The sequence below is a fragment of the Microtus oregoni genome, unplaced genomic scaffold (genome assembly GCF_018167655.1).
Source record: "Microtus oregoni isolate MIOR12 unplaced genomic scaffold, Mior012 000077F_ref0000221, whole genome shotgun sequence".
Taxonomy (NCBI): Eukaryota; Metazoa; Chordata; class Mammalia; order Rodentia; family Cricetidae; genus Microtus; species Microtus oregoni.
Window position 1 is genome coordinate 3,755,961 of NW_024544029.1, and position 24,259 is coordinate 3,780,219.

The 24,259-nt window shown below is 50.2% G+C and overlaps 2 protein-coding genes across 7 annotated transcripts in view; one reads left to right on the plus strand and one right to left on the minus strand.

The window, feature by feature from the left end:
• The first annotated feature begins 8,449 nt into the window (after positions 1-8,449).
• On the plus strand, positions 8,450-17,492 carry Slc48a1 (solute carrier family 48 member 1). Its single transcript, XM_041642525.1, has 3 exons — positions 8,450-8,722; positions 14,695-14,862; positions 15,492-17,492. The coding sequence occupies exons 1-3, from the start codon at positions 8,587-8,589 to the stop codon at positions 15,626-15,628; spliced, it is 441 nt and encodes a 146-aa protein (XP_041498459.1). The 5' UTR covers positions 8,450-8,586; the 3' UTR covers positions 15,629-17,492.
• Hdac7 (histone deacetylase 7) overlaps positions 17,470-24,259 on the minus strand; it is a 35,847-nt gene continuing 29,057 nt past the window's right edge. For all 6 annotated transcript variants that reach the window (XM_041642524.1, XM_041642522.1, XM_041642521.1 and 3 more), the window contains 7 exons: positions 23,113-23,232; positions 22,825-22,922; positions 21,489-21,607; positions 20,747-20,880; positions 20,485-20,569; positions 18,638-18,773; positions 17,470-18,541 (listed from right to left, as the gene is read on the minus strand). In XM_041642524.1, the coding sequence (XP_041498458.1) occupies positions 18,496-18,541; positions 18,638-18,773; positions 20,485-20,569; positions 20,747-20,880; positions 21,489-21,607; positions 22,825-22,922; positions 23,113-23,232 (738 nt within the window). In that variant the 3' untranslated portion in view covers positions 17,470-18,495. The remainder of the gene's footprint in view (positions 18,542-18,637; positions 18,774-20,484; positions 20,570-20,746; positions 20,881-21,488; positions 21,608-22,824; positions 22,923-23,112; positions 23,233-24,259) is intronic.

Below are 24,259 nucleotides of genomic sequence, written 5' to 3' on the forward strand. Positions count from 1 at the left end.
CACAACAGTAGCAAAATTGCAGTTTTGAAGAAACAATAAAAATAATTTTATGATGGGGTCACCACAACATGAGAACTGTATTAAAGGGTCATAGCATTAAGAAGGTTGAGACCCACTGCTCCAGGCTCTCAGGTAAGCAGAGAAATGGGGGCTAACTGTGAAGGGAGACTTCAAGTAATTCTATTCCAGCCCTAAGACCCTGTTCTAGGGGCAGAAGGTCACCCCAGACCTGGGGATCAGATTTCTAGGGCCGAGATACTCCTGTGATGTGGGATTTCCCTCTGTATGCTATGAATATGTTTTATTACCATTGGTTAATAAAGAGGCTGTTTCAACCTATAGCAGGGCAGAATATAGTCAGACTGGGAGAGAGAGAGAGAGAGAGAGAGAGAGAGAGAGACAGTAGGTAGAATTAGAGAGAGACACCATGTAGCTGCTGAAGGAGAAAGACGCAAGAATAGAAACACCCTGTATGCCACAGCCTCGTGACGATACACAGGTTAATAGAAATGGGTTAATTTAAGATGTAAGAGTTAGTTAATAAGAAGTCTGAGCTAATAAGTCAAACAGTGATGTAATTAATAGTTTCTGTGTGATTATTTGGGTCTGGGCGGTTGGGAAATGAAGGAACAGTCTCCTTCAACACCTTGAACATGGAGCCTCAAAACCTCAGTGGTTGGGGCCCTCCTTGCAGCCAGCTACCTGCAGCTCACCTTCTAGATCAGTTCTTTCTAAAGTTTTCTAGTCCATAGACCTGACCTCAGGATAAAAATGGGAATGCAGAATTTGGAAGGTAGAGACAGGAAGATCTCTGTGATTTTGAGACCAGCCTGGTCTACAGAGGGAGTTTCAGGACAGCCAGGGCTACACAGAGAAACTCTGCCTCAAACAAACAAACTAATAAAAACAGAAGAAGAGAGAGAAATTCAGGTCTTCTCCCCTGTGTCAGACACAGCCTTGGGCTGCCATTACCAAGGGCTTCAGTTTTGAACACCTTGGGGATGGGGAAGACAGGGTGATGAGGTAAGATCTGGGCAGAAGAATCTAAGAAAACTCACAGGCTAATTTTAGGTCTCCAGGTTTTAGTGGACCTGCATAGCTGAATACGAGGGTTCAAGGCTGGGGAAGGTTGCCCCCTAGAGCCAGGATGGAATAATTCTGTATGGACAGCTAGCTTTTCTTTCCCTTAATTATTGCCAAGTTCCTCCTTCCTGGGCCCCTGGGAAACAGGAGGACTAGTCATATGACCTGCTCTAGACCAGTGGTTCGTAACCTTCCTAATGGGACAACACCTTAATATAATACAGTTCCTCATGCTATGGTGACCTCCAACCATAAAACTATTTTTGTTGCTACTTCATAACTATAATTTTGCTACTGTTATGAATCGTAATATAAATATCTGTGTTTTCTGATGTTCTTGGGTGACCCCTGTGAAAAGGTTATTTGATGTCCCCCTACAAAGGGATCATGACCCATAGGTTGAGAACTGCCACTCTAGACTGAGGGGCTTCCTGGGTTGTAATGGCTTTTACTTGAAAAGCAGAAATAGTCAGCCATCATGATGGCTTACAGATTAAAGATATTTGCTGCCATGCCTCCTGATGGCCAAAGTTCAATTCCTGGAACCCACACAATGAAAAGAGAGAACTCAGTTTGTTCTCTGATTTCGGTGCACGTGTCTAATCTCCCCCACCCCCACACACACGCACGCGCACACACACACACACACACACACACACACACACGCACATGGTTAGTCTGGATAGAAAGAACTTAATAGACCAGCAAGTGTTATGGGAATGTCCTGTTTTCGAGAGGGGTCTGAAAGAGCCTTTCTGAAGAAGAAACATCTGAGCTGAGACTTGTACACATTAATCCCAAAGATGGGAAAAGAAAGACCACTAACAACATGATGGCCAATTAACTAAAGGAAGCTTTTTTATTATTCATGTACAAAGACTGCTTCCCCCTAAGGCAGGGTTGGAGAGGTCAGTATTGGATGTGAGGAAGACAAGGTTCTTATAGTTCAGGGATAAGGGGTTTCTGTTGTTGGGGGGAGCTGCTTGTTTGTCCCAGTCAGTTAACTCCAAAATAATCACATAGAAACTGTATTAATTAAATCACTGCTTGGCCCATTAGCTCTAGCTTCTTATTGGCTAACTCTTACATCTCAATTTAACCCATTTCTATTAATCTGTATATTACCACAAGGTCGTGGTTTACCAGTAAAGTTTCAGGACGTCTGTCTCCGGCAGCGGATCCATGGTGTCCCTGACTCCACCCCTCTTTCTCCCAGCATTCAGTTCAGTCCTCCCCACAGACCTAAGTTCTGCCCTATCAACAGGCCAAGGCAGTTTCTTTATTCATTAATGGTAATCACAGCACACAGAGAGGACTCCCACATCAGGTTTCAAATGGGTGGTTTGGCTGGCAAAATAGGAGGGGGTTACAAGAGCAGAACACAAGCATAGCAAGTGAGTCATAATGATCTCCTGAAACAAAGACATGGCCACAGGTGAGTATAACAAGGTAGTCATGATAACAGGAAGTCATAGCAAAGACATGGCTACAAGGTGAGTATAACAAGGTAGTCATGATAACAGGAAGTCATAGCAAGATAGTCATAGGTGGATACATAATGTAAGCAAAGACATATTTGCAAGATGGTTATAAACAATTTTTTGAAACAAAGACATGGTTGTTATTCCTGAAAAAGGCAGTATAGAGCCATTCGTAGTTAAGGTTACAGGTGGGGCATAGCCCAGGCCTTGAGAAACAGATTTAATGATAAACAGGAGTGAACATAATTTTCTTTTACTATAAAATGGCTTTTAAGCCTAAAATTGAGGCAGGCTGGCTCTTCAGAATGACGGCAGAACAACCTTAAAAGCAGTCAAAGAGCTTTCTGGATACACTGAGCAAAGGCTCAGGGCTGGGAACAAACGCAATGCTTTAAAGAAACCTCAGTGAGCAAATGAGGCTGGTAGGAGTTGACACAGTGTTAATCAGTTTATTTATGAGCTATGGGAAGCTATGCAAGGATTGAAGCTGGGAGGACTGTCCTGTGCTGTGGGGTAGAAGTGGAGTTAAAGGGAAATGACCAAATGGGGTCAGCTAAGAGGTTCTGGTGGGTGGTCATGAGAGTGGCTGGGATGCGGACGGAGAACAAGGTGGATTCAACTGGATTTGCTAAGGTGTTACACGAGAGGGGGAGGGGAAAGGGAGACTCAAGGTGCAGAACCTCAGTAAACAAAGATGAGCCCTCAGAGAGCATCTAAGGTTCTTCTGCGAGGAACTAAGGAGCCAAGAGGAAGAGGCCCTCAGAAGACCGTTAACTCGGTAGTCTGGAAGATAGCTCAGTGGGTGTAGCCTTAGCTCTGTGGAGAATGAAACATGTCTGGTATGTGCCTTGGGGGTGGGTAAGGAAGGAATTTCTTAGGAGGCAGGGATGTCTGAAAAAGGGAGTTGCCAACATTGGTGGGAAAGTTCAAAAGTGACTTTAGAGCCTCGGATCAAAACAAGTGTTCTTTAGTTGACTGAAGTGTAACGATGATAAAGCCGGAGGTAAAGGCAACCGCCCAATCTTAGAGGGTGTCACTCAGTAAAGATGCACCCCAGCCATTGTTAGGGTCCAGTGAAGACCTGGGGAGGCAAAGGAGCTGCATCTGCCCAATTCGTTTACTCCTGCCCGGCAGAGTGAGCCTTTCAACACCCCGCTTTCACACAGCCTCTGGGCTCATCACAACAGAAGGAGGGATTCGGGGCGTAAAGGAGACTTTTATGATTCTTGCCTAGAAAAGACATGTGCTGTTTCTGCCTGAAGTCCATTGCTCAAAAATCTGTGGCGTTCATTGATTCAACTCAGTTGCACATAGCAGGTCAGGGTAGAAGGGCCTTGGTGGACCTGGAAATATAAACATGCCTTTGCCAGAGATAGCTGCAATGATTACTTTTAAAATTTAAATGTATATTTAAATATATATTTAATTTAATTAATATATAATATTTAATAAATATATTAATGTATTTTAATATATTTCGTTTAATTTAATATATTTAGAAATATTTGAAATATATACATAGATAGATAGGTAGATAGATAGATAGATAGATAGATAGATAGATAGATATAGATAGACAGATATTTAAGACAGTATCCTAGTTATCTTGGAACCTGTTATACAGGCCAGGCTGGCCTGGAACTCATAGAGAGCTGCCTGCCTCTACCTCTGCCTGCTGAGTTCTGGTATTAAAAAGTAGGTGATGTGTCCTGAAGAGGCATATGGATATTGGTGGTCTCTGCTTTAGACAAGGATAATGACTGTCTTATAGGGGACCAGGGGACCGTCCTAGTTAGGATTGGCATCTGCTCTCTGAATGACACAGAAAGGAAGCTGATGTGGGAAACGTGTCTGCCTGTGTGTGTGTGCGTGAGAGAGAGAGAGAGAGAGAGAGAGAGAGAGAGACCGACCCACCAATGTGCTCTGAGGCTCCACTGGCCTCCTTGTTTTCCTACTTCATGGTCTCTCTCCAGAGCAGATCTCAATTATCCTACACTTTACTACTTGTCTTAGGGTTACTCTTGCTAGGACGAAACACCAGGACCCAAAGCAAGTTGTGGAGGAAAGGTTTATTTGGCTTACAATTACACATCACTGTTCATTACCGAAGAAAAATCAGGACAGGAACTAAAAACAGTACAGGAATCTGGAGGCAGGAGCTGATGTAGAGACCATGGAGGGGTGCTGCTTACTGGCTTGCTCATCAGGGCTTGCTCAGCTTGCTCTCTTACAGAACCCAGGACCATCAGCCCAGGGATGGCTGCGCGCACCATGGGCTGGACCCTCCCCATCAATCACTAATTGAGAAATTGCCTTGGATCCGGGTCTTATGGAGACATTTTCTCAGTTGTGTTTCCCTTCTTTCAGATGGCTCTAGTTTGTGTCAAGTTAGCATAAAACTAGACAACACACCACTAGAAATAGCCGTGCAAGTGCTTCTCCTCTACAAGAAGCCTTCTGTAATCTAGACACGATAGTCTAATTTAGCTCCTCACGGCACAGCTCACGTCATGTGACCCTTTTTAAGTAGTGACAACAGACAGTCTCTGTGGCAGCATTAGTGACTTGCTACATTACTGTGTTGAGCTCCTGACTGAATGCTTAGCAGGGGTCATCGTTCCCTCTAGAAGCATGGAGCCACAGGAGTCCTGAGCATTACAAGCTGCGCTATCTAAAGTTGTGACCCCTTAGCCATATGCAGCTATTTTAATTAGACATAAGTAAGAAAAACTCAGCCGCGTATCACCCACTCGAAGGCAACATGTGACCAGGGCCCCAGTGCACAGCGCAGATAGAGACTGGCTTTCTTTGTGGCCGAAAGTTATTTTGGGTAGCTTTGAGTTATCGGAAGGACCTGGCTTGGAGACTGTGAAACTAAACCTCTGACTCTACCTGAGTCTCCAGCCTTTTAACAGCCCCTTGCTTACTCCACATTTCTCTACACACGTACATTTCAGCCTAGCCTTGTCTCCTTTGAAGAGCCCGGGGCCCGGACTCTGTTACATAACCATCTCGTTATTTTCTTGCACAACCCCACACAAGCTCCTCTCCAGTCCGATACTCACGGTACATTTGCCATCCTCACTCCTGCCTACCATGCGAAAGAGTTAACACCTGATCATTTAGGTTAAAATGACTTTAAATATTTCTAGACTCGGTTCCTTTTTTCCCTTCTTCTCTGCCCAAACCAGCTCTTGCCAGGGCAGCTTTTGGCTGCTACTAATTACTCTTTCTGGCTTTTACTGAGAACCCATGGTGTGCCAGGAAGTTAGCCAAGCACCGACTGCTCCTCAGAACTCTTTGAAGTGGGTATGGAGGCTGTCTGTCTCCATTTCATAGCCACAGCAAGCATTGTACCGAAGTGGGAAGGACACGTCCCACTGATCTTTTTGCTTCTAGGCTTTCTTTCCCAGGCAGTCCCTTTTCACAGTACTACCGGGCTGTATCACTCCAGGCCATGGGAAAGGAGGTAGATGCTGCAAGGCCCTGCATACTCAGACTCGAAGCTCAAAATCCACCCTCAAATCCAAGAGTCCAGCTACAAAAAGCTGCTGTTGTTTTCAGAACATTCTCTTGTGCATTTTCCCTAGGGCTGTCTTCACACAGACTGCTTCTGATTCCTAGGATGTTGTCCATCCCAGCCAGCCCTGTGGATATCTATGGTGGTGCCCTGGACCTCTAGGCGCTGTTCCTCTGAGTGACTAGCACTTCATCTTCACCCGCCTTCTACAAGAGGACTGAAATGAACTCGTGCATCAAAATCACTCCTTGTTAAAAATATACACCGAGCCAGGAATGATGGATCACTCTAGCACTTTGGAGGCCAGGCTGGATGTTTTGACTTTGAAGACAGCCTAGGCTACAAAGCAGTGTCAAACCGACTTGGCTATATAGTGAGACCTTGCCCCAAAGTTCGAAAGGCACCTAAACCAATCAATCAAAACGAACAAACAATTCAGCATTCAGATCTGAGTAAGCAAGAGCGGCGCTGGAATTAGTTTGGATATTTTTTAAAGATGCACCCCCCCCCAGATTATTTAGAATTAAGGCAAATGCGGTTTACACCACTTGCTTGGCTTTACACCACAGTCCTACTTAGGCTGCTTGTGTGTAATGCTTCGGTCTTTACCGCTCACCTCCGTCCTTCAGCATCATCTGTTCGACAGATGTTCATTAAGGGAGTTTGGGGATGTCTGACACGCCGCTTGGTGTTGATGCCAAGGAAACTGGCACCGCCGCTGTTCATGGAGTTGAGATTCTAGACGGGCGAATCAGGCAGAAACAGCAGCCCTTGAGACATATCTGAGCCCCTGTGAGCGGCGAGTACCTTACAGGAGCTTTGCTGAAGTGAGGATGTTAAGGATCTTGAGATGGAGAGATTAGTTTGGATTACTGTAGTCCTTGCGGGAGAAAGGGAGATGGCAGTCTGGAGTCTTAGCATGCCTGCACCGCCCAGAAACTGGAATAGCAGACAAACAGCTGCTCCCTGCAGCCTCCCTGGGGAGGCTGCCCTGGAGTCCCCTTGCTTTCTGTCCAGTGACACTACTCTGTGGACCCTTGACCTCTGGCTTATAATACATTTGTGCTGCTTTAGAAATTTGTAGTAATGATTGCAGTAGGTGAACGGAAATAAGCGCGCGGAATTCTAGTTACTGACGTTGTGGAGTGTGGGGGTGTGGTTGGCCCCGCCAGAGAATTCTGGGTCCTGGGGTGCAGAACCTGGCTTCGGTTTTGACGTTCCCTGTGAGCCGTTCACACTTAGGAAGCTGGGCTAGTCGGAACAGTGAAATTCTGCCACGGATTCTCTGCAGAGACCGGGACAAGCATTCAAGGGATTTTGGGGTGGGGAGGCGGGTTGTGGATATGAAACGGAAGGAGACGAGTGTGTGGCGCATCTTGTGTGATGTGAATAACTATTGGGGGAAGGAATTCACTGGGTAGAAAGAAATTTTTGGTTTTGTTTTTCAAGACAGGGTTTCTTTGTATAGCCCTGGCTGTACTATAATTCATTCTATAGATCAGGCTGGCCTCCAACTCACAGAAATCCACCTGCCTCTGCCTCTTGAGTGCTGGGATTAAAGGCGTGCGCTAACCACCACCCAGTTCATGGAAAGAATTAATATTAGTTGTATATTGTATTATTTTAGGTTTTTCTATGTTTTATTTTACTTAATTAGTGTGGGGGGAGCCAGAGAAGCAAACCAACTCTGTTCAGGTTTTTTTTTTTCTATCTCCTTATCTTGGTCACTTCCCAAGTGCCAGGATTATATGTGTGGGCCATCATACCTAATTTATGCTTTTTTCTTGTTTTTTTTTGTTGTTGTTGTTTTTGTTTTTGTTTTGTGACAGTATCTCATTGTCTAGCTTTGGTTGCGCTCAAACTCACAGTGATCTGCCCGCCTCTGCCCTGCCTCTGCCCCTGCCAGTTTAGAGGCATTTGCCACTACACCTAGCTAGATTTTGTGGTTGTAACTAGAAATTTTAATCGTAAATTTTATATGCTGACGAGTTTCCCATTCAAAATTTAATCCCGGAACTCAGGAGGCAGAGGCAAGAGGGTCTCTATGAGATCCAAGCCAGCCTGCTGGTCTACATAGCAAACTCAAAGACAGCCAAGGCTACATAGAGAGATTATACGTCAGAAAATTCAAAGATATTTTAAAATTTAAAAAATAACCATTGCAGTTACCTGGGGGTAAAGACTGATTTCCAGGCATGCTGCCAAGGACCCGCTAGGTAGATGGAGTCTGGGGAATGAGCCCAGGACCCTGCCCTTCCACTAGGGGTCGCCCGCCTTTGCAAAGCCTCAGTGGCCGTCGCGAGCGGCCTCCGGCCGAGGAGGGCGCTGTGCCGACGGCACCGGGGAGGGGGGGTGGGGAGGAGGACGGGCTGGGGGCGGAGCGCGGGACGCCGGCTGCTGAAGCTCGGGCTCGGGCTGGGGCTGGGGCTTGGGCTCCAGCTCGGGCCCTGCACCTGTGACTCGGCGGCGGCGCTGGTCCTCCGCTGCCGCGCTTGCTGCCCCATGGCCCCGTCCCGGCTGAAGCTCGGCCTCCGCGCCGCCTACTCCGGCATCAGCTCGGTGGCCGGCTTCTCCATCTTCTTCGTCTGGACGGTGGTCTACCGACAGCCCGGGACTGCGGCAATGGGGGGTCTCGCAGGTATCCTGGGGGGCGCGGGGCGGGCGGGGATGGGGTGGGGTGGAGCTGTCAGCTGCTGCGCACGGCGGCTGGGGCGGCGCTGTCCCCGGGGCGGGAGCGTTGTTTACCCCGAAGAGGCCACTGGCAGCGCAGGCCCGGGTTCCTGGGCATTGCTCGGGCCTCTGGGACCTGATGCCTTCTGAACGTGGCGCGACCTAGGGTGCCGACTGCCGGACTCCGTCGTTTGCACAGTTGTCGCGTACCGGCACCCTGTCGATCTACCCTCTGCCCAGGGGACACACAGCGTCCTCAGCGCGCCCACTCCCTGGCCACCCTCGCTCCTGCAACAAACACACTGCTTCTGCGGGATTCCCGCGCCTCTTATAACAAGTGGGGGTTCGTGGGGAAGCCCATCAGCCAGCCTCAGAGGTCCTCAGCGGAGGCCAGGACTGTGCTGTGGGACCTAGTGTTACTGGACGTTTCCTTTGCATCCGCGTCCATCTGCCGAGGTTCCTCAATGGGAATTTACCAATCCCCCAAGGAGGGGACCGGAGGCATCAGTGAAGAAGGCCCAGTGTTAGCAGTGCTCTGTACCTGACGTGCAGTTTTGGTCATGTCTTTAAACTACTGTGCCATAGAACTGGTGTGAAGGCCAAGTATATTACCTGTGCTTATTAACATAATTTAATAAACTATGCTGCGCTAAGCAGTCTACTCCCCTATTTCACTTAATCCTTATATTAGTCCTCTGAAGTAGGCATCATTGTGCCCGTTTTACGGTTAGAGAAATAGAGGCTTAAGGTAAATAATTTATCCCGGGTTACAACAGTCACACGATGGGCTCCAAGATGGCCTAGCTTTGAAAGCCTGTCCATCTGAGTTCAGAACTTTGAACTCGGAGACTTGAATCCCTGAGAGTTGTAAAAATTCAGCCTCGCTTGCTAAAGACATTAAAATTCCTGCTAACAAAGTTAATCCACCAGGTGGTGGTGGAGCACACCTTTAATCCCAGCACTCACCCAGGAGGCAGAGGCAGGTGGATCTCTGTGTGTTCGAGGTCAGCCTGGTCTACAGAATGAATTTCAGGACTGACTCCATAGCTACTGAGAAACGCTGTCTTAAAAAAAAAAAAAAAGAAAAGAAAAAAAATTAAGCCAAAATTAAGCCAATTGTATAATAGCCACATGAAACAATAGTATGGGTAAGGATAACATTTTAATTTAATACACAATGATCTTATTCCATGGCTAAAATCCTTGGCAAAAAGATCCATAAATGTAATAACTAAAAATAACTAATTCACACCAGGTGTGCTGGTACTCCTCTTTAATCCCGGCATTTGGGAGGCAAAGGCAGGTGGATCTCTGAGTTCAAGGACAACCTGGTCTACAGAGTGAGTCCCAGGACAGCCAGTGCCACACAGAGAAACCCTGTCTCAGAAAAACAAAACCAAAAACCAAAAACCAAACAAACAAAACAACAACAACAAAAACCAAACCAAAAAAAAAAAAAAAAACCCACACATTTCCCCTGTATGCACTGAGTGCCATCCTGAGGTAAGGGAACCGTGGGTGTTTCTGCTTTATCAGAGTGTATGCATGGCTCCTAAGCTGAAGCCATGCCAAGCAAGGCACTGGGGTCACCAAGAAGGTTCAGTGTGATGCCCAGGCCTGCCACCTGTGACCTTCCGGGGACAGCCAACACTGCTGGCTGATTTGTGTACAGGGCCTTTCTCTGGGCTGCCCTCCTCCACACTTCCTATTGGCTCTCTTGCTCCTGGGTTTAGAAGGCACTGCCAGGACCCAGACCCGAGGCTGGATGCTGAGACTTGAGATAAGGTCTTTGGTTGCCGGGAGGAGGGAGGACATTCCTGGGATCAGCTGGCTAAGGAAGAGTCTGCCCTGTGGAAGTAGGGGTGGTCTCTCCCTAGCTGTGTGAGGCACAGCAATGCCTGCTGGACTTCGGCTTCCTCTTCTAGGCGTTGGAGGAGATGCCACTTCTCCCCTAGGTCTGCAGGGCCGCGTGCTGCTGTCCACTCTCGCAGGCTTTGTGTCTAGCTGTTTATTAAAGGGCAGGGGAAGGTTCCAGCCCCCACTCCAGGCCACCACCGGGGCCTCCCTCCCTCCCGTTTTCTCTCTTTAATGGCCTTTTCTCACCTTGATGGCCTTGCTTGACCTGAAGCAGGCTATCTGTGGAGCTGCCTTGAGAGACAGGCACTTGGCATCAGCTAGCTGGAGCAGAGGCTTATCTTCCTGCTAGTCTGGCCTCTGGCAACCACCATCATGGAAGAGCCAAAACTGCTTGGTGGTAGTGGCTGGTGGGCGAAGAGTTGTCAGGCCAAGGCCATACTCTTTCCCCACCCAGCGTGGGTTGTAACGAAGGGGTCCACGGCCGACCATACTTCTTCCTCTTTTGGGGTGAAGTGTCAGCCGGCTTCTGACTTGCAAGCACTCCACTACTGACTCAGCATTTTGCAGCCCAGAAATTGCTGAGTCACAGAGGTCCATCCCAGTGGGTTTTGTACAAATTGGTCAATTGTGGCTGTTGGGCATGCTGACTTCTGGGACAGGGTATGTATGAGCGTTTGGGGGGGGGGGGACACCCTTATCCTGGCAGGAATCTGAGAGGAAGTGACTTTGCAAAAGGCAATGACCTAAAAAAGGGTGGATTCACCAGAGAGACCTCATGAACCCCCTTACTCTGCACTGGGAGCCCTAGCTAACATGCCTGTTCAATGTCTGGAAAACAGGGTATTCGTACCCCACATCCAAACAGCGCCATGTTCTTTGCAATTGAATTTGACGGAGAGGAGCTCTGGTGTCCTGGGTCTTCTGTGTCCTCTGGGCTGGGCAACAGGACTAGAGTGTGTCCTCAGAGCCACATACCAGTGTCTGTTTTTATTCCACAGGCGTCCTTGTGTGCCGCCAAGCCTCTCATCCAGCCCAGCATCTGGAGGTGCTTTCCCTAACCAGGCCTATGAACCCAGAGGCTAGGCAGGCCTAGCCCTGGAGTGGCAGAGTGGAGCCAGGATGAGCCTGTGCTTGCTCCTGCAGCCGGGTGGGGCTGGGGACTGGTCCATGCTGCTCCAAGTTTTATAGTCCAGGCATCCTGGAGCCCTTGAGTATCCTAGGAAAGGGAACAGAGCAAGACAGGGTAGAGTTGCTTCCCTGGAGTATAGGAAGGGCGGGGGGGGGGGGGGGGCTCTTCATGGGTAATCACTTGCAGAGGAAGCATCTCTCCCAGGAGGTCAGGGTGGGAAGTGGCCTCCCTCCTGAGTGTGTTTCACTGGCATGAGTCCTGGAGCTACCACCTGGGACACTTCGAGCCACTCGCTTCCCTCTCTTCTCGTTCCCAAGCTTGTGAGCAGATGTGGGGGCGAGCGTTTGGGGGAACCCCTGGGTCACGCTGGTGGTCTGAGATGACGTCTATACACTTCCTAGTTTAGCGTTTTCTAACCAGACATTGCTGAGTCACAGGAATTGCTTTGACCTTCTTTTTCTACTTTAAGCTGACTTCTAGAATCTTCAAGTGGGAAAGGATTGTAGAACTCAGTTATTGCATCTCCTTTCGTGAGAAGAGGAGGGAGGACAAGCCACTGGAAGGATCTGGTCTGTCCCCTAAATACTCAGTGACAAAGGCTTCATCTCTTGGGGCCCTTTAAGGGTGGAGCTCACTGTGGTAGAGCAAACACTGTGCTCAGTGCCCTGGGCTTTAATCCTCAGTGCCCCTATAGAGAATCCAACCAACTCCCTGCAGGTGAAAACTTCAGAAGGAGTGGGAAGACTGGTGTGGAGGTTGCTGGGATAAAATCCGGACCACAAAAGGCAGAGCAGAGATTAGTATTCTGGCTTCCTCTGGCCCGCTGCAGCTTCCTGCCAAGCAGAGATAGGAGCATGTTTGTTTCTATCCACCCAGAGCCCAGGAGTTATGGGAACCCATCCCAAGGAGGAAGACTGAAGGCCAGATCGGGCTGAACTGAAAGAATGGGAGTGAAGGGGATGGGTGTCAGTTTGTTGGGGTTGGGGGAGGGGTAAGCAGGGTGAGATAGATTAGTGGGCTCATGCTCACACAGGGAGGAGTCCAGGTTTCCCTGCTTAGCCAGGCTGCAGGACCACAGGGCTCAACCATTTTTACATTTGGTAGCATAACAGTGCCTGGCCCGAAGTCTCCTGGTTTGTACTCTCCAGGTTTAGTTTTTGCCCTGATTGTGATAATTAAGATGGTCACCATAGCCCCATGATAGCCAGATTCCTCTGCTTGCTGCCCCAAGCCTATGTCTCATAACTTTAAAAAGTATAAAGCATTTTAGGCATGCCAAGAGGAGGAACAATTTAACAAACACTTGCTCTCATTACCCAGCCTAAGAAATGAATGTGTGGTGGCTCTCAAAGAGTCAGAGTCCCTTTGCCTCCCTCTGTCCCTGCGACCTCCTTCCCAGTCAGATGGCTGCCCCCAGAGGTCACAGCACTTGTGCTATAATGCAGCTGATGATTTGAAAGGGCTCCCACTTTCTGGATGCTGGCAGCCTGAGGGGCCTGCCTGCACCCCATGGCTATACTGAGAGCTTACAGCTGGCCATTTCTCTTCTCTTTCATCCCTTGCCTGGCTTCACGGCCCTGCTCTGCGTCCTTGCCAGCGGAATTGGTATTTGTTTCATTCTTTTTCCGTACCAGCAGGCACTGCCTGGTACTGAGGGTTGTATTGTGTTCTATTGTATTGACTGAGAGTATCATAGGAGAGTTGCCCACCAAACCCAGAAGGGTCTGGGATGATAGCCTGCCCTTTGCCTCAGCCTGGAGGGATGGCATCAGGCCTAGCCCAAAGCAAGTAGGGCACGTGGGTGCTGGGTGGCCTTGGGGGCCTCATGACAAGGCTTTCTTTTTCTGTAAGGCCAGTGTAGAGTTGCAAAGAACCCTGATGCCCAAGAGTTAAGCTGCAGGCTCCAGGACCCAGAGGATCAGACAGACGAGGAGTGCAGGATGGGGCATGCTTCTCCGTGTCTTTGCCTTTGGATAGGCATCAGGAAGTCTCATTTCAGGAGCCTTAAATGTAAAGTTCTCAGAGTGAACGCCAAGTAAACTCGTTTGGGTAGATTCTACCTATAGACATGCACCATATGAGAAACTAAAACTGAGAACCTTTTAAGCATTTTATTAATTTATTTTGGTTTATATGAATATGTAAATTACTCATGTGTTTAACCTTTTGTTTCTTTATTTGGGTTTTTTAAGACCCCTGTGTAGCCCTGGTTTCTGTGTAGCCCTCCCTGACTGTCCTGAAACTCATTCTGTAGACCAGGCTGGCCTGGAACTCAGATATTCGTATGCCTCTGCCTCCCAAGTGCTGGGATTAAAGGCGTGTACCACCACTACCCAGCTAATATAATATTTCCAAGTTGAATGTGGTGGCACTTGGGAGGCTGAGGCAGAAGGATCACAAATTCAAGGCTAGCCTGGGCTATATAGGACTTTGTCTCAGCCTTATGGTGGCGCATACCTTTGATCCCAGCACTCAGGAGACAGACGCAGGTGGATCTCTGAGTTCGAGGTCAACCTGGTCTACATAGTACCTGGACAGCCACGGCTATACAAAGAAACCCTGTCTCAAAAAACCAAAAGGAAAAGAAAAAAGGACCTTGTCCCCCTCAGAAGAAGTAGAAGAGGAGAAGGGGGAAATGAGGCAAAGAAGGGGTTGACAAAAGTGAAAATGACAAAGAGCAGCATGGTTTTGTTTTCCACGAACCTCTTTAATGCCTGGCTTTCTGGAAGGCAGCTTAAGTCCTGTGCTTCCTTGTTCAAGTGGTAACATCACATCCCATAGACATCACATCATTGCCATAAGGACCAGTCTTCTCTGCATCACGGTCCGATAGATCTGGCCTGATGGACATAAGGGTCCTAGTATCAGTGCCACCGGGCTAGAGGCCAAGCAGGAGGGAGCTGCAATCTGACAGGCAGGTGGCTGGGTCCCGCTGACCGAGTCTGTCCCCGCAGGTGTCCTGGCTCTGTGGGTCTTGGTGACTCATGTGATGTACCTGCAGGATTACTGGAGGACCTGGCTCAAAGGGCTGCGCGGCTTCTTCTTCGTGGGTGTCCTCTTCTCGGCCGTCTCCATCTCTGCCCTCTGTACCTTCCTGACATTGGCCATCACCCAGCACCAGAGTGAGGACGGTCCAGGGAAAGGAGGAAGGGAGAGGGCTTGGGGGTAGGGAGCAACCTGGGAATATACCCTGCCTGGGACTCCTGTCCAGTTTCTACAAGTGTGATTCCGAATGGCTACAGGGACTAAATGGGTCACCTGTCCAGCTTTCTTACTGTTAAAGTGGGGAGAATGAGAGCCCCCACCTCCTCAGGGGCAGGAGGATTCCAGACTGGTATGAAGTATTTGACAAGGCTGGCTCACATGAACACCTCCCACCCCAGAATTGCTGGGGTCCTTTAGTCTCTGCCTAGCTCCAGGAGGGCAGCACCCCCTGGTGGCTCTAGTAAGAAGTAGCCAGAGGCCATCCCTGTTTGATGCAGGTTGGCAGTGGCCTGTGTGTCACAAAAGGGGAGTGGATGTCACGGACCTGCTGGCCAACTCTGACCTGCTCTCATGCCTCAGCTTTCTGACTACACATGCAGGAATGCTCTAAGCATGCTCCACACACCAGTCTTCAATAGCACTGGTTCAAGGCCCAGAGGCTATAGGGATGTAGAGTGGAAAGGAAGGGGGGAGGGGGTCTAGTCTTGGCTGCTGGAGGTGCTTTGGGTTGATCTCTCAAGTTATCATTGGTTCCTCTCCCCTGCAGGTCTCAAAGACCCAACCAGCTACTACCTCTCCTGCGTCTGGAGCTTCATCTCCTTCAAGTGGGCCTTCCTGCTCAGCCTCTACGCCCACCGCTACCGGGCTGACTTCGCTGATATCAGCATTCTCAGTGATTTCTGACCCAGGGAATGAGGTCACTCCAGCCTGGGGGCCCTCAGGACCTGTACTCGGCTTCTGAGTCAGCATAGGAGCCTGCCCCTGACCCTGGGGACTCCAGAACTGTGGCAGGGCATATATGGCTGGGGCCAGTTCAGTTGCCCAGCAACTGTTGGAGGGGCACTGCCAACCTGCCTGTCAGCCTTTCCAAATGGATCTATTTTCTTAGTACTCTGAGGAATCTTTGTAAGTAGGGCCATGATAATGAACTCCAGGTGTCAAGGGGTAGGGTCTGAACACATGACTAGTGGCAGGGTTAGGCACAGGCGTCCTTCCTGCCCCAGACTTCATGAAAGCCATGGGGCTGGGGGAAAGCATTTGGAAAGGTTTGATCAAATAAGGACTCTCTAATAGAGATCTCCAAATCCCATCCCAACACCTCCATCCTGTTGTCCTCAAGGGTCAGGTATCTGAACTCACCAGTCCCTGGGGAAGTGACAATTGGCTTTTTCCCCCAAGCTGCAAAGCTGAACAGAGTCCAGTGTCTCTCCTCCTACCTTCCCATCCAGAGTTTGTTTCCCATGAGGGTGCTAGAGCCAGCCAACCATTCCCATGTGTCACACATGCGCACATGACCACAGATTACCAGAGCCGGACTCCTCGGATGCGGCTAGAGCTGAGGACCACAGGAAACATACCCCCTGCACCTAGAAGGGCTTCGGGAGAGGGGGCAAGCTGGTGGGAGCCAGAGGGCTCTCCTTCTGTACTCCTGAGTCTCCAACCTTGCTCTTCACCTGCCCCTCACTGCACAAGACACACCCAGCCATGAGGACCTTCTCCCCGTTGATCTTTATCTCTCTGCTGAATGGACACAGGCCAAGGCCTTACCTAAGCAGAGAGGCAGGGCCGGGGCTGCTACATATATCCTTTATGTTAGGTTGCCATTTTGCACGTCCACTCTTCCACCAGGGTCCTGCCCCTTGCTCTCTGACTGACCTGTGTCACTGTCACGGTAGCAGAAATACAGCAGCCGTATTGTCAGCCTCAGGGTGTTTCTTTGTGGGGGGCTCTTGAGAGGGGATTGTAAGAGTGGGCAAGGAGTGGGCTCTACCTATCTGATTATTTAAGATAGGCTCTGGGCTAGCGGGCCGCCTGCCCTCTTGGCATGAGACCACTAACTCAGACCTCCTTTCCTCTCCCAGCCCTGCCCTATGTGACTAGGATGCCCACAGTCCCAGCATCCCCCACAATCCCATCTCCACCCCTTAGCCCAGAGAAAGGGATTTTTTTTTTCTCCTAAGCCCAGACTGCTCCAGGCTCCAAGGTATATGGTGACCAGGCTGGGGAGACTTGCTGGCACCCCCTCTGCTTATGCTGGGCACACTTTTCCTGGCCTGTTGCATTGCCCATTCTTTTTACCTTACAGTAATGCCCACAATATCATGGTACTTTAAAGCAGGAAGGAGCCAGAAACTATGTCCCCATCTAGAACCTTTCACTGAAGGATACAGGAGGCAGCAGCGACTCAACTGAGTCCCAGCTAGGACTCAAGCCCAGGTGTGTTTGCATCAAGATCTTTTGGGGTGTCTTGGCAAATTGAGTCTGAGAACTTGTCCCTGTATCCCACAGGGCCCAGTGTGTAGGGCTCAGTCCAGGGTCATCGCCCTTTTCACCTGGGTTGGTAAGCTGTATCTGGAGTAGGCCCTTCCTGCATGCGGCAGCCATGGAAGGGCAAGGGACCGGAGGGCCTGAGTTCAGCCCACACTTGCCCCCTTTCTTAGCCCGTCGCAGGGTGCCGGGTGCACACCCCCTGCACTGATAATCTCTCACTAACATCCAAGAGGCGTACTCACAAGGACTTTAAAGCAAATAAAACATTTATTGTTCAGTTTTTTTTCCATTTTTTTCTTTTTTACAAAAACATGCATACATACACAAGGTATGGCAGGTCTTGGGGAAGACACACACGCACACACTCTTACACGCACGCACGCACGCATACACACAAACACTTTCTTGGCCCCAGGCCTGACCTCAAAAGTCTTGAAGACTTCTGGGGTGGCCTCCCCTCCCCCATGTCTGTCTATTCTCCCACCTTATCTCCCCTCAGCCAAGCTAGTCCTATGTGGGGCAGCAGTCATAGTCGAGGTGGGGGAACCCCAGAAACAGAAGGCAGGCTCATTCTGGGGGCAGTGACCAGGCATCCCTGGGCTTGTGTTGTGCTTCTAAGGGGAGATGAAGGTTTGGCACCATTGGGTCAGGAAGCACAGGACTCAGCACCTGTCTGCTGCACCAAGGCACTGAGATGGTCCACATAGGGTGGCCTCTGGCAGGGCAGTGACCAGATGGGAGGCTTGCTGGTGACTGCTCACAGAGAGAGCAGCTCAGAGTGGCTCTCAGAGCCCGGGGCTGCCGAAAGACAACTGAGGAAGCTCTCCTGTCCTCAGGAATAGGGGACCCCTTGGCTCCTACTACCCTAGCCCTTCAGAACCTGGGAAGGGCCACCCTGGCTGAGGCCAAGTTCACATTTCTGTATGGAGCCTGGGGTGGTGTGCAAAATCTGGGGCCTTCGAAGTTAAAAATAGTGGCAGTTACGGGTCCACCTGAACCAGTCCTCCGCTGTGCAGTCCTGAGGGCTGGAGGCCACAGCTAGGGGACTGGGCCCATTCTGGAAGAGCCCAGCTGGGCCCTAGTGCCCAGCCTGCCTCTTCCCAGGATCCTTCCTGGTCCCCATCCCAGACCCAGTGGCCTTCTCAGTTCCCTGGGGTAGCTGTCAGGGTAGCTATGCTCTGGACCTGACTACCTGCCCAGAGGATCTCTGCAGACCCAGGAACAGGGCTGACAACAGAGGTGAGGAGACGCCTGAAGGGCAGGTGATCTGCTCTGAAGCCCTAGAGATTCATAGGTTCTTCCTCTTCCACCAGCTGCTGCGAGGGCCTGGGAGGGGGACAAGGGCAGGGTGTTGGAAAGCCAGTTGGGAGGATCCAAGGGGATTTGAAGGCATGGGCCTAGGATTGGGGGGTCTGGGAGTACCTGTCTTCAGCCAGGATGCCCACAGAGAGGGATGCCAGTGCAGTCACGGCTTCCACTTCTGCATCAGCCCCTGGTACTCTGGGCAGCCAAGAGTCTGGACAGGAGGCCAAGCGTTGCATGCAGCCCCAGTATTTCCCTAGGACGAGAAGCTGGGTCAGAAGGGGAAAGACAAGCTGTTTGAGCTATATCCTAGACTGATCCCATGGCTAGGGACACAGGTCCAGAGCCCAAGAATAGTGGTCATGTCATCAGCTTGAGGTGAGTGCCCCTTCCTGCCCTTACCTCCCAACTTACCCCTTCCCTACCACCCTGGGTAACAGCAGATTCAACGTGGCTATAAGGACATCTTCACAGATAACCAAGCCCCTCTCCCATCCTTGGCTAATATTCCACCCTAGAGGGCTAGCGAGATAGATCAGCAGTTAAGAGCACTAGTTGCTCTTCCAGAGGACCTGGCCTTGATTCTCAGCATACAATAATCTGAAACTTGGGTTCCAGGGATTCTGATGCCTTCTTCTGACCTATAAGAGCATTGTATGCTCTCATACGCATTGCATAGCCATACATGCAGACAAAATACCCATACACATAAAAAATAATTAAGAACTAAACCAGACATCTTTAATCCTAGCACTCAGAACGCTGAGGCAGTTGGATCACTGAGTTCAAGGCCAGCCTAGTCTACATAATGAGTTCCGGGAGAGCCAGGGGTTCCATAGACCCTGTCTCAAAAAATCAAAAATAAAGACCACTCCATAGATGTGTGGATTCTAAAAGCACCAGGAGGGTCCACTCGACCCTACATCAGGTTTATGACAAGATTTGCTCACATATACCTGTGCCTAGTCTTCCTAGAGCAACAGGGTCCTCCTCATGTGACCTCCATAGTGCTCAGCCTACCCCTAGGAGGCCAGGCATGGTAGTAAATTATTGTAATTCCAGCAGACAGAGGCTGAGGTAGGAGGGTCACATACACGTTGGAAGGTAGCCTGGGCTACTTAGTGAGACCCTGTAAAACTTAATGACCCAAGAGCTGGGTTATTTAGCAGTAGAGTGAGAGCCTAGCACATGCAAGATCCTGGGTTCAATCACCAGTACTGCAGGGGGCTGGGATTAGCGGGAGGTAAGACAATCGCGGTACAGAGCCAGGGCAAGCATCTCCGCACCTGCTCTGCACAGCCAGCTCTGGTCCACGGAACACTTACCATCCTGCTGTTCTGAGACAGGGATGGACATGGGCCAGCTCAGTGCAGAACCTGGCCCATGAGAGGTTCCACAGGCAGCTTCCCCAACCAAGCCCCGGATATGGGGAAATCTACTTTATTCATCTTTGTATACCAATGGAGATCCGGGGCCTTCACAGAAAGTGCTCAACCTAGTTGAAGTTGAATCTTTAACATGTTTTCCAAATGTGAGCTCTTCAATATGGTTATATTCTGAGACCCAGGTCGGCCCTCCCCACAGCTCTCCAGTCACTGGGACTAGTACCGAGGAGCCTAAGCCAAGCCTTTATAGCAAACAAGGCCTGAGTGTTGTTGTCAGCCTGGCCTCTGGCCCAAGATTATAGCCAGAGATGGAAGGCCAGTCCCAACCATAAGGAAGCCACTGTTGTGTCCATGCTGGGTCCAAACTGGAGGGCTAAGAGGTCACCCCAGGCTAAGAGGTCACTCACTCATGGGGATATGGCCACCATTACTCCTGGCGTGGTTCCTGGGAATCCTATTTGAGATCGTCAGTATGTCTCTGGCCTGGCAGGAACTGGGTCTCTGAGACTTTGCCAGTGGGATGGTGTACCCTGGAGGCATTCCCAGGTTTGGACCCAGCAAGTATCCCAGGTCAAAACTCACTGTGCACCCTGATCACAGCTTCCAGAGAGCGGAGGGCATTGAGGTTGGGCTTCTGTTTCCAGCCTTCTTCTGAAAGGGGATCCACCTACAGAAACATTCCATCAGGGACCCCAAGCTCAGCCTGCGTGAACAGGCATGAGCTGCTGGCCCTAAACCTAATCCCACCCCTTCCCCTCTTATCTACCTACTCTTCGCTCTAAACTGTGAGAGCCAGGGGCACCTGTCCCAGGGAAGAATAGAGATAGCTGTGGGCCGAGCTTACCTTGTTGCCCAGAAGAGCAGCCACACAGGCCTCAGAGGCGTCACAGATGGCTGTGAGGTCATGACCACCCTCTAAGGCCAACACCACTGCACCTCCTGCCAAGTTCATCAGCTGCTGTGTCATGTACCCAAAACCTACATGGTTGAGGTGGGAGAAACTGTAGAGGGCGAGAAGAGAGGGAGCCCCATTCCCTACGCTGTCGTTTCCCTGCTTGCTTCCTCCTTCGTAGACAGTGTCTTAAAGATGCAAACCCCACCTGTATGCTTCACTCCAACCTCTGAAAAGTCAAGAGTCTTCTATACAAGGCCCCTCAACTAGCAGGTAGCAGGGCTGAGACTCGAATCCCAACATCACCTCCAGTCCGAGTCTCTCATTGGGCCACCAGCTCTTTGTTCCCAGGCCCCGTGGCATAGTGGACGGCACTGACATTCTGTTCTGAGAATGCTGCTCTTCAAACTTCCTCTGAAGCAGCTGATGGCCCAGCCTGGAAGCCTGGCTTCTACAACTGGCCTTCCATCTGGCAGACCTAAGTCTCCAGGGGCCTGGTCCTGGGAAATAGGCTGTGCTGTGCTAGGCTAGGAGAACCCAGGGAATTCCAGGGCCTGCAGCCCTGCTCCTGACCTTACACGTGGCCCTGGACTGTGGCCGCTGCTTCCTACCTTTTTATTCTGGCAGGTGCATTCCTGTCCCCACACAGCCTGCTCTTACTCCCCACACTCCCCCATAGCTAGGGCCCCCTTACATTTGGCAGAAACATGGTAGCCACCCAGCGGGGCTGGGTGACCCTCGGCAGCATCAAATCCAGCAGACACCAGGACCAGGTCTGGAGCAAACTCTCGGGCAATGGGCATCACCACGATCCTGAAGTTGCAAGGAGAGGCATTAACCACCTGGGGTCCAGCACAGCCCATCCTTGCTTCTCCCGCCAACTTCACTGAGGGCACCTATCCTAATGGGATGCCCTGATCTCCTTCACCCTGGCTGTGGCTCTGGTCGAGCAGCCTCAGAACTCAGCCATACAGAGACTTTAACGAGCAAGGGGCAGAATGGAGACAAAGATCCTATCATGGGATGAGAGAAGTGCGTGTGTGCACGCTTGGTGTGTGGTTTGCACAGCCAGCTGCATTTGTGCTTGCTCTGGTCACTAAGCCTCAGGGACTCTGGCTAAAGTTGAGCACACTATGTTTAGAGGTGACCTGGGCAATTTGCCCCCTAAGAGTGCACCAGGGTGATCAGACCTGAAGTCCTGGGCTGCCAAGGATCCTTCATCTTCTTCCCCCTGCTTGCCCCTAATGCCCCAACCCAAGGCTGGTGTCCATTTAGGCATTTAGCTTGGCACAGACACCAGGGAGTCCCACTCAGGGTGCCTGAAGAATTAATTCTCATGGGAGAACCTCCAGAAAAGGACTTCCAGGTTTAATGTAGAGTTCCATTTTCCCTAGAAACAGACATAGGGGCCTGGAATGAAGGAGACAAGGTCTTCTTACAAGAGTCCAAAGATCTTTTTTTTTAATATTTATTTATTTATTATGTATACAATATTCTGTCTGTGTGTATGCCCAAAGGTCAGAAGAGGGCACCAGACCCCATTACAGATGGTTGTGAGCCACCATGTGGTTGTTGGGAATTGAACTCAGGACCTCTGGAAGAGCAGGCAGTGCTCTTAACCTCTGAGCCATCTCTCCAGATGTGTGGCTCTGACTTTCTCATTCTTTTTTTTTTTTTTAAATATTTATTTATTTATTATGTATACAATATTCTGTCTGTGTGTATGTCTGCAGGCCAGAAGAGGGCACCAGACCTCATTACAGATGGTTGTGAGCCACCATGTGGTTGCTGGGAATTGAACTCAGGACTTTTGGAAGAGCAGGCAATGCTCTTAACCACTGAGCCATCTCTCCAGCCCCCTGACTTTCTCATTCTTGTGTGTGTCCTATTTCCTTATTGGAGCTGGCTTACACTGGCTCGTAACCAAATATGAACAGATTGACAACTGGTCGCTTCTAACCTAGGGCTGTGGGAAAGGGAGGGGAGACAGTCTTGCAGGACTGACTTCCTCTAGACCCCAGAGGGCTTACCTGAAGGCAGCGAGGTACTCAGGATCCCCCATGGGTGGATCCAAGCCCCCAGCCCAAGCCACGTTGACATTGAAGCCTTCACCATTGCCAGTCCCCACCTGGAAAACAAGCCGCAAGGAAGACGTGAGAAGAACAGAGTCCCAAGCTCATCCAGGTTCTTCAGTTCCACACAGGGGAGCTGAGGCTCAGAAAGGATAAGCCACTGCTCAGAACCACACAAGAGAGGGGCAGAAAGGGTCCAGGAGGAAAATCAGTACGTGCCGGAAGATGCTGAGCCAGCACAGTTACCTCATCCACAGCCCCACTGCCTGGGAAGAAGTTGCCGTCATCATGGCGGTGCAGGGAAATGTACAACACACTGGGGTCCTGGTAGAACGTTTGCTGTGTGCCGTTGCCATGGTGAACATCCTGCACAACACAGCAGATGGCCGGTTAGGGTAGTCCACAAGCAGAAGGACTTCAAGGTTGGTGACCATTCTGAGTCCTGGGACACTAGGCTGGTGGGGTCAGGAAACTACAGTTTCTAGGCTCATATGACTGAGTTGCCCCAAGTAATCTACTGTTTGGCAGTGATCTCCATCTCCACGTGGAAAGACTTCCCGTCTTGAGATAGGATCTCAATATACAGACCAGGCTGGCCTTGAGCTCACAGAGACCCACCTGCCTCAGCCTCCTGAATGCTGGGATTACTGTGCCATCATACCCGGCAAAAACTCTATATATAGCTTGTGTGTGTGTGTGTGTGTGTGTGTGTGTGTGTGTGTGAGAGAGAGAGAGAGAGAGAGAGAGAGAGAGAGAGAGGCAGAAATCATCTCTGTGGACATAAATGCTTCTCACTATGCCTTGTGAGTGTGTGTGTGTGTATGTGTGTGTGTGTGTGAAAGTGGGGGAGAAGAGGGAGAAATCATCTCTGTGAACATCAACTCTTCCCACTGTGCCTTGCACAAAGTCATGAGGCATAGCATGTGGCCAGCGATCAAGTTTAAAGGGACCCAGGCCTCTAGGAAGTGCTGGACTCTGCCTCGACTCACAAGACTACACACAGGTTCCCACTGTGCGAAATCCCCCCACTGTTCTCAATGTCTGCTTAGAAACTCTCCTTTCACACCTGTCCACACAGCTGAGACATGGTAGTTAGAGACACACGCCGAGAGCTAACTAGCCTGGGATCCAATCTTGGTCTCACATCTCCTGAGGTGAGTGACTATTAAAGGCAGTGATCTCTGTATGTACTTTCCTCATCTGTGAAATGGGCTACAGTCAGGACCAGCTAGAAAACAGTCAGCTTCTAGATATGACTGATGATATGTTGATGCCATCAGATATGGCTGCTATGGTTACAGTGTGGAGGGGAAATGGCTCACTCTGCCGAAAAGAAGCCAACAACAAATTCAGACATGCAGCCCCATCTCTAATGTAAGGTTCAGGGTTCTGC

Excerpts from the sequence above, each read along its gene's own strand:
- Slc48a1 (XM_041642525.1), top strand. The coding sequence starts at position 8,587 with ATGGCCCCGTCCCGGCTGAAGCTCGGCCTCCGCGCCGCCTACTCCGGC. Across the intron at positions 8,723-14,694 it reads GGCAATGGGGGGTCTCGCAG|GTGTCCTGGCTCTGTGGGTC; the intron begins GTATCCTGGGGG and ends CTGTCCCCGCAG. Across the intron at positions 14,863-15,491 it reads GGCCATCACCCAGCACCAGA|GTCTCAAAGACCCAACCAGC; the intron begins GTGAGGACGGTC and ends TCTCCCCTGCAG.